At 40.7% G+C, this 12,731-nt stretch overlaps 1 protein-coding gene across 2 annotated transcripts in view; it reads right to left on the reverse strand.

The window, feature by feature from the left end:
* Nucleotides 1-12,731, reverse strand: part of mrvi1 (murine retrovirus integration site 1 homolog) — a 30,864-nt gene that overhangs the window by 8,734 nt on the left and 9,399 nt on the right. The window contains exons 3-12 of one of the 2 annotated variants that reach the window (XM_084065771.1): nucleotides 9,145-9,251; nucleotides 8,091-8,155; nucleotides 3,842-4,015; nucleotides 3,317-3,394; nucleotides 3,145-3,194; nucleotides 2,971-3,027; nucleotides 2,329-2,865; nucleotides 2,061-2,139; nucleotides 1,417-1,537; nucleotides 1,221-1,251 (exon numbers count right to left, since the gene is read on the reverse strand). In XM_084065771.1, the coding sequence (XP_083921897.1) occupies nucleotides 1,221-1,251; nucleotides 1,417-1,537; nucleotides 2,061-2,139; nucleotides 2,329-2,865; nucleotides 2,971-3,027; nucleotides 3,145-3,194; nucleotides 3,317-3,394; nucleotides 3,842-4,015; nucleotides 8,091-8,155; nucleotides 9,145-9,251 (1,299 nt within the window). The remainder of the gene's footprint in view (nucleotides 1-1,220; nucleotides 1,252-1,416; nucleotides 1,538-2,060; nucleotides 2,140-2,328; nucleotides 2,866-2,970; nucleotides 3,028-3,144; nucleotides 3,195-3,316; nucleotides 3,395-3,841; nucleotides 4,016-8,090; nucleotides 8,156-9,144; nucleotides 9,252-12,731) is intronic. The other variant, XM_084065770.1, reaches the window with a different exon arrangement.

A 12,731-nucleotide genomic window follows, 5' to 3' on the forward strand; every position in this document is an offset into this window, starting at 1 on the left:
CTGATGACCACATGAACCTTAGTGTCCCTATTCTACTATCATCATACTTAGGGTTGTCCGATATTGGCTTTTTTACCGATAACCGATATACCGATATTGTCCAACTCTTAATTACCGATACCGATATCAACCGATACCGATATATGCGGGGATTATTGTGATTAGGGTAAGCTCAAATTTCATATCACACACACCATATACAGTAAGAACTCCTGTAACTTATTTATAAAGCAAAAAAAAAACAATACCGATATTTTCCCGATATCAATTTTTATGCTAATATCGGCCGATAATATCGGGAGGCCGATATTATCGGACATCCCTAATCATACTGTAGGTGAACATTTGGTGAAAAAAGGCGGACATTTGGCCAAAACAGCTGATCTATAAGCTCACAACACATCGCAACATGTTGTGTGCTTGTAGATCTGTTATTTTTGGCAACAAGATTTGGTGTAAAGGGGAAAAGGAGGGGGCCAAGTACAGTACAATGAAGTATATAGGGTTTAAGTGGATAATCTGCAAAAACATTGGTGGAGAAATATGCATAAAAGTACAGAATATTCGGTTAAATATTAATTCCAGATGGTGGCAATTGTCATTCCATGGGACCCCAAATGATACCCCTGGCTGAGTGCACAGTTAATGTATTTACAACTCTGTAATTAATGACCAAAGTTATATATTTTGTTTATATATAGTTATATACAGTACTGTATGTACATTTACATTTGTATGATTGAATTTACTGTTTCTTAAATCACTTTATGTTACAATTGTAATTCTATGACAGAGATAGCCTCAGCTAAATATAAATGCTTCAATACTGTGACATACTGGATGACGCTGACAGCTGTGTGTACTACTGAACCACAAATAGTTTTAAATATTACATTTTAGCGGTTACTAATGAAAGCACAGTTATGCAAGTCCAGGCAAGCATTAAGCTAATATTTGCGCATAACATGAAAATGTGTCAAATGTTCTGTTAATTGACAGTTCTGGCAAGCGCCACTGTTTAAAGTAGACTTAAACTAAAGGGTCATATACATTCAAAATATAAAGTAAAACATTATTGGTCTTTTTTCATTCTTAAATTAACTCTAGTGATATTCAGGGATGATGTAGTATTCTTTTTTTTAGATTGCTTTTATGTCTTAATGCAGTCTGGGCATCCTCTGTTGGTTTCATTAGAATCACACATCAGATACAGTACTAACCTCAACTTCTTTTTCTGTAAGTGGGGGTGCACTGCAAAAAGATCAAAGATTGGTTAGTCGTAGAGTAAGTAGTATACTGTGTCTATTTAAACACTGTAAAAACAAACCAAGACTGTTCCTGTATGTAAGGAGAATTACGTTTGTGTTTTATTGTCAGATAAAAGTAAACTAAAGTACTTGTTAACTTGTTACACACCAGCCTGGTAGACCCCGGTGAAGTTTGAGTTTCCTCAGCATCACATCCGAGATGTTTGGCATAGCGTCTGATTTCTCCCTAGCCTCTTCAGGGCTGGGAGAGGTTGGAGAGGGCAGCAAACCTGCAGACAGATGGACAGACAATCCATGATTTCATGATTTATAATCCTTTAACATCCCCTCCATTTTATTTAACAATCATGCCATCTACTGTTGCAAATTCAAAACAGCAGTCCATTGTCGAATCTCTAATGTACAAGACTGTCCCTGAATGAATAGGGTAGGGGATGATCAGAATAGATTACAGTATGTTATATATATAGCATAGTCTTCGTGAAGCTGAGATAAATTGCACATTGTGGTGACATACTATTTAATGTTGCTCATTTTGTAGTTTGATTTCCAGACAGATCAGAATCTACATAAGGGCAAAAACATGGAATGTTTCATAAGGCATCCTGTACACAGCAAAACAAGCTACAAAATCAGCAATGGTTTTAAACTCCTTTAATTGACTATAGTATAAATAACAGTAGCCTATATTATGTCTATCATACACAGTACAACTCCAAGTATAAAACTGGACAGGTCAAATTTTACACTCTTTGAGTTCATATAACAGGACAAGACACCAAGTCCAACTACCTCTTTCCTGTTCAGTAGTTTCACTTAATTCTGGTAACTTTGCCCCACCGATGCTTTGGTTCCGCATCAGCTTGTGCTCCTGTGTCAGGATTAGGACAGATTGGCAATTTAGAACAGCTGCCATGGTTGAGAGAATGGACAAGAATGAAGAAACAATGATTTCCAACATTGAAATGGGCACAATTTCAAAATTGTACTCCAAATACAACCAGACAGGGACATAAATGCACTAACATGACAATAAAGGGTCACGTGACCTATAGTATACCTCTCTGAGTTTTGACAGTTTCTGTGTACCGACAGGCTGTGCTGGAAAGTCCTTGTACCCTGAGGACTTGAGTGGACCATCTCTGGGCCTGTCTGAGAAGGAGAAAGTCTCCTCTGTAGTGGGAGGTAAGCTAGGGGCTCCATTCCTGGCATTAAGGGAGCCTACAGTGTCCCAGGAAACAGCTCTCATTAGCGGAGGGAAGGCCCCAATGGTCTTAATCTCGGCTGTACACGGGGCCTGCTGAGTAGGTGGCCGAGAAACAGGCTTGGCCCCGATGGTCTTGATCTCGGCTGTACACGGGGCCTGCTGAGCAGACGGCCGAGGAACAGGCTTGGCCACCCCCGTGGCAGGGGCTTGACTAGGGCTTCGGCCTGGGCCAGCGCCCTCATCTGCTTTATTGACCATTGGAGGACCAGGGCTCTTCTTAGGGACACAGGGGTCACAGTTCTCCTTCTGAACAGCATAGCGGGGTGTTAGCGTGCCAGAAGACACCTTCCTTTTCTCATTAGGCTTCCAGTCCACCAACAGTCTGGGACTCTGAGGGCAGTAAGATAGTAACTACCATTACTGATCTATTTCTGATGGCACCAACAAAGACACATCATAGTGAAAGAAGATCATGGAAGAGCCTACTGTTCTGACCTCTGGTTCCTGGGTCGTGACATCGGGCTGCTCTCTCATGGATGGAACCTCCAGATGCTAGAAGGGTTGACCATAAAAGAGCAAGCATTGAGATGAAAACCGCACAGCAGAAGGATATTTATTCGGTCGGTTTGTATTGTCTAATGAATGTATCAATAAAACGTCTCCCCTCACCTGACTGACAGGCTGTGAATTCACATAAAACACCTCTGAGGGTCCCACTGCTGAAAAGAAACAGAATGAGGACAAATCGTATGTCTTTCTGGTACAATGGTAAGCAATTGCAAACTTTTGTGGAATAACGGCTTTGAATTGTGTACAAAATGACATAGCCTACAGTACATACCAATTTGAGGGGCCAAAGTAATTGAGCTACTTCTTGAAGGCCCTGGAGAGGATGATGGAGTAGGGTTTGGAGTAAGACCTGTGGATAAAAGACAACATAGTTCACTCTAATCTTGTGTGAAATACTGCTATAAGAGATCTCTCTTAAGAATACATAGGCATATGATTTTCTGCATTTTATTTCAGATAGATCAATGTAGAGAGACAGGAATGCAAGGGCTGGGATTCAAACCCAGATCCTTGTGCTCCCTCGGAGCATAAGGTCTGTGCAATAACTGGCTGAAACACCAGGCACCCCTAAGACAACACATTATATAAAATAGAGAATTAATTTAGCCAACAGTATTACTGCATTAAATGTTTACATGCGATGGAACAGTTGGAGGAAATTGTCTACCATAGTCTAAAAAAACTAAACAAAAACAAAAAGCAGTGTCACTCGAGAGCATGATTAAGTTACCTTAAATTTTGAAATGAACACATTTTGAGAGTTTCTGTGTGTCACGGACCACGGTGCACGCAGTACCTGTGGGTGATTCAGAGAGGCTGCTGGTAGATCTGCGACCACGGCGAGTCAGAAAGCGATCGCTGACCTTCTTAGCCTGCTCCAGCAGTTCCAGGTTCTTCTGTCTGTCCTCAGCAGACAGCTGCAGTTCAGGCAGCTGGTCCTTCACCAGGTCAATCACATTACCTGTGCTGTCTAATAGAGTGCACACAAACACATATGGAAAGTGAATGTATATACTGACTGACTGACTGACCGACGGAGTGATGCAGTTAAAGCATTGCATGGCCTAACGATGGCCTATCGCAGAGGAATCATCCCTCCAGACTATGGAATATAGTATCCTCAGTTGAGGATGTAGGTTTATCAGCTTTATGTAGGTTTAGCCACGTTTAGCTCTGATCACAAAAGAACATAGATAGCCTAAATTAGTGATTGCAGAAAATTGTCTAGTAGTTAGTATTATATTTGCGCTAAATCTGTCATATACATGGACATTATTCACAACTTGTAACAGCGAGGCAGAAATGTGTTTACTGTTTACAGTGCCAAAAATGATGACCTGGACAACATTCTCCTATCTCTTGACCAAACTCTAATCAGATATCGCAGTTTAGAGTGCTGATGAAGCTTGTGCGATTCGAAACTAACATAATACAGCGCTGTCTTGAAACATCCGAACGAGCATGCTAGATTTGAAAATAATATGTTTTCAGTGATTTGATCGGGACATAAATACTTAGCTTAACGTTATGCTTGACCGTGTCACTTGTCAAAAATGACAAATGTTCAACTGAAAAAGTTATGGGCACTTTTCAGTTGATCACCAGACACTTTTGGCAAGGTATAGTATGTAATCTGTGTATAGAGTTGAGACTAATCTCTTTTCTCTTTTACTCTGTTAGTTCTATTGTCACACAAACTCATACAGTCAGTTGGAACATGTATATGTCAATACATTACTTTAACTTATTGTTATTTTGTAGGTCTATGGATGGATGTATTCATGTTGTCTCCAACAGGCCAAAAGGCATGGCGAGAGAGTATGTTTTGCACCCTGTCCGCCCGTCCGTCACGGTCCGTGTGTGTGTGTGTGTGTGTGTGTGTGTGTGTCCGTCCGTCTGTGAACAGCTAATCTGCCACACCGTTGGCATGATCGCAGCGAAACTGTACACACACACTCCCTGGATGCCAATTCAGAACCTCTGCCCCACATTTTTCACATGGGCCTGTTATAGTGCTACCAGGAGGCCGCTTTTTGCAAAACAATTTTTTTGACAGTACTCCTACAGATTTTGTCCAAACGTCACGCAAATCGGTACACAGTGTCTTTATAGTCATTAAACAAAACGGGTCTTCAGAGATGGCTTCCAAAGTTTGCAGGAGTGCTCCGTTTTGAACAAAATGCCTCAAATCATGAACACAGCATGCAATTTCCATGAAACGTTGCATGTACATTCCCACTAGGCCGAGAAAGAAATGCCACTTCAATTTTTTCAAATCAGCCTCATGGTGGCACTATAACAGGCCGATTAGTGTTTTTACTTATAACTGTACCGATCTGTGTAAAACTTTGCATGTGCACTCCCTAGAAGCCAAGGAAAAACCATTGCCCGACACTTTTTTATATCTGCTTTTTATTGCGCCACCAGGAGGCTGACTTATGTAAAACACATTTTTGGATATTACTCCTTCAGATTGTATCCAAATTTCACGCAAATCGGTACACATGATCTCTATAGTCATGTGATCAAGACGGATCAGTTACATTTTTTATATTCCATCCTGATTGGCTAAGATTGACATCTAAAGTTTGCAGGAGTGGCCCATTTTGAACAAAATGCCGCAAATCATGAACGCAGCGTCCGATTGCGATGTAACTTTACATGCACATTTGTACTACGTTGACGAAGAAATGCCACCCTTTCTACATTGGCCTTTTATAGCGCCACCAGCAGGTCTAATTTAGCAAAACATTTTTTTGGAACAAAATGCCTCAAATCATGACTGCTGTGTCCGATTGCCATCACAGGCCTAAGAGAAATGGCACCCTTTTCACAATGGCCTATTAGAGCGCCACCAGGAGGCCACAATAACCTACCTGACCTGGCGGAGACCTGTGCTCCGAGGAGCACTTTTTCTAGTTTCACCATAATTTCACTGTTGTATGGCAAAGCCCTATCTGGATGGATTATTATCACTGGGGGATGTCTGGTCATGTGAAGTTCACTGGTGTAATTCAGTGATTTTGGTACTGCACAGGTCAACATAATAGAAATATTTGTGTGCGGTCTAATCTTGCCAACATTGCTCATACATTTCCTCCCAAATCTTATGGTTTTGTATCGACTGTTAAAATGGACAAAATAAATGACGATTTGTTCTCCAAGTCCGTAGTTAGCACTTAGTATGTTGTTTTTAATTAATCATAGCTTAACCACTTAACCTACTTCAATACACTTTAATAACAAATACTATTAGGACCACTACTGAAAATTCAAGATGAACATTTTATATCCAGGAATTCACATTATAGATAGTATACTACCACTGACTATCCCTCTAACAAATTGCCCACAACTTCACACATTGCCCATACACGTCGAGCTATATGCTAGGTTTCACCCAGCCTTGGTACCACATATTCTTGTTTTAAATTCATCATATTGGAAGGTCAGTCAAAAAACATATACCGCTTTACAAGTACAACAGGGTACAAAAACCACAACACATAAAACCTTTACAGACAAATGGCAAAACGATGCAGCAATATTAACAGATTTATTCATTCATTCTTATTGTGCCGTATATTTGATATTGTTGTTCTGTCATTTTCCTTTTCTTATGATCATCTACTTTGTAACGGCAGTTTGTGGAAGCTTGTACGGAAAAATCTTTTCCCCTACTCTTTCATACCTGTAAACTTGTGATGTGACTTGAAGTTAATTTTGTATTCTTTATAAAGAGAGTTACACCAAGAGGATCAGATCATTCTCTCTTATTTTGGTTGCATCTCTAACATTTAACTATGTTTCCATGCTGAAGAGAGCTCTTGCCAAGGAGTATGCAAGTGAGCCTGTTGATTTCACACCAGGTGTTTAGTGTTTGGCACAAGAGTCTCATATTTTCTGAACTCAAATAAGACAACACAACATCAATCAAATGTAATACAAGCCGCTGAGGCATCTCAGGTATTAGGGAAGATAGCATATAGTTAAACTGACAGAACACAGCACACAAAGAGTTCCATCATTTAAAGCGCTGTGACACATTTGACCAAACTTAGACATTGAAACGAATCCTGAACTATGAGCTGTGGTGTTTATGTTGGTCCACACATGATGGGAACACTATGTTAATGTATTGTGCTTAGTATTAAATGAGACTAATCTCTCTTGAACAATGAAGGGGAAGGTGCACAATAAAATCCTCAGTGTTAATTTCACTCTGTGTGTAAAAAAGTAACCACATTTGGGTCCATTTATTCACTCTCATAGTTAAATATATGCTGTGAAATATGCATAGTTAAATAGACTTCTGAAATCTATGTTTTGCTTAACTCGAGGCCAAGACAGACCATTGAAATACAACATTTTCTGAGTGAGCATGTCAGACAGAGCTATAGGCTCTATGCACAGTAGCCATATTGGCAAGAAATTGGGCCTCTTCTTACTTCCTTCACAGGTGTTACCAATGACACTAATGAAGGCTCTGTTCCATTTAGAGTAGCACAGTGGTTCTCAAACGTTTTAATTTCAAGGACCCCCATAACTCTGAGAGTGTACAAATGGAACCAAATGGACCCGGGAGGGTCCATTTGGTTCCATTTGTACACTCTCAGAGTTACACCCTCTCAAGGAACCATGAGGGTCCCTGGACCACACTTTGAGACCCACTAGTATTTCTAGTGAGCCAACATGTACAATATCAGCACCCTGACTCTGTTTGACCAGAATGGAACAGAGCCTTCATTAGTATCATTGGTAACACCTGTGAAGGAAGTAAGAAGAGGCCCAATTTTTGTCCAATATGGCTGCTGTGCATAGAGCCTATTGCAGCGGAACCGAGAGAGATCCGAACAGAGCTGCCTCTTTCTGTAGAAGAAGAGCTCCAGAGACTGAGCTGTGCTCTAATAAACCTGATAAGCACAGCTCAAGATAGAATCAATATTGTGCTTATAATAATCACAGTTAGAGTATTATGTACCACGTACATGGCTTCATTCATGAATAAAATCAGTGCACTGTCGTTCATAGCTCGATTTACTCACCAACTGTGGTAATGGGTGCTGCGGATGAGGATTTCCTGGCCACACGACTTCTTGGACTGTGTGGTCTGGGAATGAAACAAGCATGTTACAAAGTGCTTAGAGCAGTCACGTGATTCTCAAACTTTTTCATATTAAGGACCCCTATATTAATGTATTTGGCCGCGGGCCCCATCTAAAACATATTTTGTGCCAGAGCTCCCCATAAAACATTCATGTTGTTAAAATGTAACAGAAAAGCTTCCAAACATTTTTTTTTAAATCAAGATTTTTCGAAAATTGCAAATGTTCAAGTTCACATTCACAAATAGCCATCGTGAGTTTGCGCATCGCTTATTTTAAAATAGCCAATGCAAACGAGAGAGAGGACAGTGGAACAGTCAGGATGCAAGGAGTAGAGGTGGCGAAGGTGAAGGAGTTTTAAATACCTGGGGTCAACTATCCAAAGTAAAAGGGAGTGTGGAAGAGAGGTGAAGAGGAGAGTGCAGGCAGGGTGAAACGGATGGAGGAAAGTGTCCGGAGTTATTTGTGACAGAAGGGTACGAGCAAGAGTGATAAGGAAGATGCATAAAACAGTAGTGAGATCAGCCATGCTGTACGGCTTGGAACCGGTGGCACTGACAAAAAGACAGGCTGGAGGTGGAAGAATATAGGATGCTATGATTCTCATTAGGAGTGACAAGGAAGGACATGGTCAGAAATGACTACATTAGAGGGTCAGACCAGGATAGAAGGTTTGTGGATAAAGCAGGAGAGGCAGTGGTGGAAAAAGCGCTCAAACGTTTTACTTAAGTAAAAGTATTAATACTGCAATGTAGAAGTACTCTGTTACAAGTAAAAGACCTCTTACCTGGCAGTCCGGAACTGCCAGGTAAGAGTAGAAGAGGAAGGCCAAAAGAGGAGGTTTATGGATGTGGTGAGAGACGACATGCAGGTGGCTGGAGACAGAGGAAGACGCAGAAAACAGAACCAGATTGAAACGGATGATCCGCTGTGGTGACCCCGAGGCAAAATAAAAAGAAGAAAATAAGCGCTCTAAAAATGAAAGAATAAGTACCTGGCCTGCTCTAATGGATGTCCATCTTGTTGCACAATCGTAGCCTGCTGTGGGAACACAATGGTGGGGGCAGTCATGACAACCGCTTGACTCTCTCCCGGTGTGTACTGCAGTTGTAAGAAACGAACAAAGGTGTTAGAATGTAATAATACATTAAGAATACTGCAAAACTAGCATTGGTCGAGTAACAGGTGGATATTGCTATGGCAATTATGCGAACCGTAAAAAGAAGTAATTCAGGTCTCACGGAAAGTATAACTTTAGATGCGATGCCCTATATGATATTATAGTAGATCGGCTATTTTCACCATGCGACCCCATCGTACAATGATATAACAAGTGATTTTCTAAGTACATACATCACCAAATATCCTACTGTATGTTCAGAATGTGCAGACTGGATACCTTTTTGCCTTATTTATTGCAAGTATAGGTATGGTTATACTTGCGATAGGTTTCAGAGAGATATTTTCTTAAGCTTTTAATACAAGTACAGGTTATAAAGACATCACAATTCGTCTCTATCAGTATCAGCTTTATACCATGGCTGCCAGGGACAATAAAAGGAATGAGGTGAAGTCAGGTGGAAGGGTAAAAGAAGCCACACACTTAAAGAATGGTGGCTTTGAAAAGCTTTTAGTAGAAGAAGAAATAAACGTGTGGTTCTCTGTAATGGGTTGGTATTCAGTGAAGCACCTATACAGCTCCCTGCCAGTTGGTCTGTGGTACATTCTGGAACAGTTTTCCAAAGACAAATCTTGCTCTGCAAAGTCAAGTTCTGAAATGCTGAAAATCAAACATTTATAAGAAGTAAACAGACTAAGTGTCGAAAAGAAAGTGTGGAAAAATGTGCCAATGTGGCACTTTGTTCTCTTGAGAATCCTTTTTTTTGGGAGTGAAAGGTTTGTGCACTGAAGTGTAAATTAGACTTCAGTATCTCCAGGAGAAAAAGAACAAAACTAGAAAAAGTGCTCCTCGGAGCACAGGTCTCCGCCAGGTCAGGTAGGTTATTGTGGCCTCCTGGTGGTGCTATAATAGGCCAATGTGAAAAGGGTGCGATTTGTTCTTAGGCTTTTCACTGCGATCGGACACTGCATTCATGATTTGAGGCATTTTGTTCCAAAATGTGTTTTGCAAAATTAGACCTGCTGGTGGCGCTATAACAGGCCAAATGGTAAAAGGGTGGCATTTCTTCCTCGGCCTAATAGAAATGTGCGTGTGAAATTTCACGGAAATCGCAAACTGCGTTCATGATTTGAGGCATTTTGTTGAAAACGGACCAATCCTGCAAACTTTGGAAGCCAATATTAGGCAATCAGGATGTAATATGGGGAATCGGATAGATCCATGTTGATCACATGACTATAGAGATACTGTGTACCGATTTGTGTGATGTTTGGACAAAATCTGTGGGAGTAGTAACAATAAATGTGTTTTGCACAAATCGGCCTCCTGGTGGCGCTATAACAGGCCAATCTGAAACATTTGGGCCAGAGGTTCTGACTTGGCATCCAGGGAGTGTGTGTGCACAGTTTCGCAGCGGCCGGGCCAACGGTGCCGGAGATTAGGTGGTAACGGACGGACGGACGGACGGACGGACAGGGGGTAAAACATACTCTCTCGCCATGGCTTTCGGCCTGGCGGAGACAACAAAGCCACATCCACACTGGAGTAAATGATGATAATGTTCAGTGTACATACAGTTCATCTGCTTAACAAATACTGAGCAATGCTGTCTCACAGGTCTTTGGTCAAAAAATGATCTCCTGACTTTTGAAATGAAAACCCTTTCTATTTCTATTTCATAAAATCCTTGTCCAGCCATCAAAGAGAAGTATGTAAATAACAGATTAACATCAAACACTAATTCACGGAGAGCTCCTCTAAGAGCTTCTTTTGGATTCGAAACCTAATAAAAGAAATCCCTCTAACAGTAAAATGGCAGAAAGGCCACGTTTGCTGGATAATATTTGTGAATGTTTATTCTGTTGGCATATACCCCGGACATTAGGCTACAGAACTTCATTACATTCCACACAGATGTCTTATCTGGCCTGTGTTTATGACCAACTGCAGCTGAAGACAACATTCTCTGGAGAGTAAAGCTTCATTACTCAGTTGGTTAGGTAGCCACCCATTCAAACTCACACATCTGCGATTTGAGTTTGCAGCCAATCATTCAATGTTAAATCAAACAGAGTATTCAGACTGAATTCAGCCAGCTCTACTGAGAAATCCTTACTTTATGGGAGCTGGTTGTTATGATATTGGTTAAATAGAATCATTGGGTTTTCATACTACACCATTATCTTATGTAGATAGTAAGAATGATGGTTATAAAACTGAGTTTTATAGTTTTCATATACTGATATTTTCCTTGTTGACCTAAACAACTGATTATATGGGTAAATTGAAAAACCAACAACCCAGGGGCTCAGTTTGGTTCATGCTCGTGTTAGGACAATAAGGAAGCAAGGACCCGGGTGAGGTGGTTATACTGTCTCTGACTTAGATATAAGTGCATGAAAGAAAGGAGGGGACTGGGCTCCTTTGGTGTTTTTTTCCTGCACTGCTGTGGTCACTCTTTCTGCTGTTGGATTGTCTGAATAAAACCGTATGCCTTCACCCAGTATGTTTTTTGTTGGTATAATCTTTCCATGACAACAGAAAGGGATTTGTAATAAAGGGGAAAAAAACAAAAAACAAACATCTATTAAAATGTTAATACTGAACCCTATTATTTAATTATTAATGGAAAAAGAAAACACTTGTATCACAATTAGTAAGCCTGGCTTCAGCCACTGAATCGCTAGCCTTGCCCATTAAAAAATATAATGGAGTAAAACAAAATGTAAATTCAGTGTCAGGCTAACAATTAGTCTTAAAACAGTATGTATATTAAATCTGTGAATATCTGCGTTATATGCTTTGCTAACAAGGTAATACACAGTACATCCTCAGTGTTGATTTACCCATTACATTACATTACAGTCATTTAGCAGACGCTTTTATCCAAAGCGACTTACAATAAGTGCATTCAACATAGGTAGGGAACAAAACTACTAATCACCAGAAGTCTTAAGTGCATTTTCTGCAAAAACAAGCAACCAAGTATACCTAACGCTAAGGTAAAAGTGCAATATATCAGCTACCTACTTTCTTAAACAGATGAGACAAAATAGCAAAATCAAATGAGCAAGAGCTAAAACAAATAAGTGTATCGACTAAACAAGATCCAATAAAACCATACAACAATAAAACAAGAGTTTGTACAACTAATTAACAACAAGTAGGCCAGGCTAAGAGGAAGGGTAGTGTTTCCTGAAGAGGTGGGTTTTCAGACTGCGGCGAAAGATGGGCAGTGACTCTGCTGTCCTGACATCAGTGGGAAGTTCATTCCACCACTGTGGGGCCAGAACAGAAAAAAGTCGTGACCGTGTAGATCGACCAGAAGGACCCTTGAGTGACGAGGCAATCAGTCGCCCGAGGTGGCAGACCGAAGTGGTCGGGCAGGGGTGTAAGCATCGACCATAGCCCGGAGGTAAGAAGGAGCTGTTCCTTTCAATGCCCTATAGGCTAGCACCAGG

The sequence above is a fragment of the Gymnoscopelus microlampas genome (assembly GCF_963454915.1).
Source record: "Gymnoscopelus microlampas genome assembly, chromosome: 1".
NCBI lineage: Eukaryota > Metazoa > Chordata > Actinopteri > Myctophiformes > Myctophidae > Gymnoscopelus > Gymnoscopelus microlampas.